Consider the following 2,402-nt stretch of genomic DNA (forward strand, 5'->3'; position numbering starts at 1 on the left):
CTGCGGATAACATCAATCAAGATAGCCAGGGACGCCAGGACATGGTTTCCCCGAAGTCAATCAATGCTGGCTATCCACCGGGAGACGGTCTTTGTCCAGCTCTGTACACTGAAAGAAACAGCTATGAATGTGAAGAGTTACAAAATAAATTGGGACTCCTTCACCTCTGGCAGAATAAACTGTATAAAACCTTGTCTCTAGAAGCGGCTTTCATGAATGAGGGAGGATTCGATGCAATAGAGGTCGGATCCAGATTCACCCAGCGCCGATCCCGGTCTCGACGCTGTCTCTTTGGCTGTGGTGGTTTTGAGGACCGTATTTTGGTCGCGCAAAAAGACAAATAAATCTTTTCGCATTTTTGATAATTTGGCTTTCGACTGATCATTTATAACACAGTCATCAGTGTCCACACTGCATCCTTGAGCTCCCGGTTCCTCAGGCTGTAGATGAGGGGGTTCAGGGCTGGAGGCACCACCAAGTACAGAACTGACAGGGCCAGATCCAGGGATGGGGAGGAGATGGAGGGGGGCTTCAGGTGAGCAAATGTGCCAGTGCTGAGGAACAGAGAGACCATGGCCAGGTGAGGGAGGCAGGTGGAAAAGGTTTTGTGCCGTCCCGGGTCAGAGGGGATCCCCAGCACGGCCCTGAAGATCTGCACATAGGGGAAAACAGTGAACACAAAACAGCTAAATGATAAGCAGGCACTAACTGGAATGAGCCCAAGTTCCCTGAGGGAGTTGGTGTGTGAGCAGGAGAGCTTGAGGATCTGTGGAATTTCACAGAAAAACTGGCCCAGGGCATTGCCCTGGCACAGGGGCAGGGAAAACGTATTGGCCGTGTGCATGAGAGCAGTGAGAAAGGCACTGGCCCAGGCAGCTTCTGCCATGTGGGCACAAGCTCTGCTGCCCAGGAGGGTCCTGTAGTGCAGGGGTTTGCAGATGGACACATAGCGGTCGTAGCACATGATGGTCAGGAGATAAAACTCTGTTAAAGCACAGAAAACAAAGAAAATACCTGTGCAGCACATCCTGTGTAGGAGATGGTCCTGGTGTCCCAGAAGGAATTGTGCATGGCTTTGGGGACAGTGGTGCAGATGGAGCCCAGGTCACTGAGGGCCAGGTTGAGCAGGAAGAAGAACATGGGTGTGTGCAGGTGGTGGCCGCAGGCTACGGCGCTGATGATGAGGCCATTGCCCAGGAGGGCAGCCAGGGAGATGCCCAGCAAGAGGCAGAAGTGCAGGAGCTGCAGCTGCCGCGTGTCTGCCAATGCCAGCAGGAGGAAGTGCCTGATGGAGCTGCTGTTGGACATTTGTTGTCTTGGCATGGGGATCTGTAAAAAAAGTAATCATGGAATGGTTGGGTTTGGAGAGGACTTTAAATATCCCAGCACAGCTTGGGGGCACCTTCCCCCCTCTGTCTGCCCAGGGCTCTGCTGCCTGGAGCTGTTCCTGCCAGCAGCTGCTTCCCGGAGCTCAGGGTTGGGCCCTGCCAGGACTGCTAGAGCCCAGCCCAGCCCTGGGGGCTCAGCCCTGTCCTGCAGACGCCTCGTAGCTCTGGCACTGCCCAGGGAAAGCTCTGGCTCTGCAGGCTCTGATGGCAATGTTAGAGCAATCCTGAGGAGGCTGGAAAAGCAAAACTGATGCTGCCTGTGCGGGGCCCTGTGCTGATTTCTGTCACTTCGTGGTTTATTCAGATCTCAGAGTAATTTTTTTTATTTTTCTCAGCATGGACTGAGAGATGAATATCTGTAATTTCCCATCTTGGCAACCCGGAACAGTAGGTTAAAAAAGCAGGATTTTGCCTTTTATGCAGCCCCTTCCTCACTGTGCTCCCTGTATAATCTACATTGAAATATTCTGAAGTCAAATGCCATGCTGGGAGCAGTCCTGAACAATGCAGCATCCTCCCCACACCAGGATAACACTTCCAAACCTTACCAGCTGTCTCCTCCCAACCAGATCTTGTCCCCCAGTGCTGGGAGCAGCTGCCAGAGCTGGCTGAGAGCTGTCCCTGGCAGGCAGCAGAGTCCCTGCCCCAGCACAGCGCCCTGGGCTGCCCGACCCTGCTTTGCAGGACAGCCCTGGGCACCCCTGGCTGCTCTGCACAAGAGAGAATCAGAGAATGTACTCACAGAGTCTGTAGGCATTGCGATGTTCCAGCTTTAGGAGATCACTCCAGGAGCTGCAGCTGCATTGTCCTGCAGCCAGAGGTTCCTGTGCCAAGGGCTGGCAGTGATTCTGCCCCAGGCACTTCTCAGCACCTTCCCAGCCCTGACTGATTGAAGCTCTCTGTGCCTCTGTGCTGTGCCCGGGCTGGCTGCAGGCAGTGCCCCAGCCCTGCTGGGCTGGCAGAAGAGCTGCTCATCAAGAGAAATGTGCTTTTGAAGCTCTGCTTGGTTACCAG

At 54.1% G+C, this 2,402-nt stretch overlaps 1 protein-coding gene across 1 annotated transcript; it reads right to left on the reverse strand.

The window, feature by feature from the left end:
• Positions 1 to 385: 385 nt before the first annotated feature.
• LOC102042046 (olfactory receptor 14A16-like) lies at positions 386 to 1,308 on the reverse strand. Its single transcript, XM_014311691.2, is given in 2 exon segments — positions 386 to 1,012; positions 1,015 to 1,308. Coding segments are annotated over 2 exon segments (921 nt in total).
• Between the last annotated feature and the right edge of the window lie 1,094 nt (positions 1,309 to 2,402).

This window comes from Geospiza fortis, unplaced genomic scaffold, assembly GCF_000277835.1.
Source record: "Geospiza fortis unplaced genomic scaffold, GeoFor_1.0 scaffold3563, whole genome shotgun sequence".
NCBI classification, from domain to species: Eukaryota; Metazoa; Chordata; class Aves; order Passeriformes; family Thraupidae; genus Geospiza; species Geospiza fortis.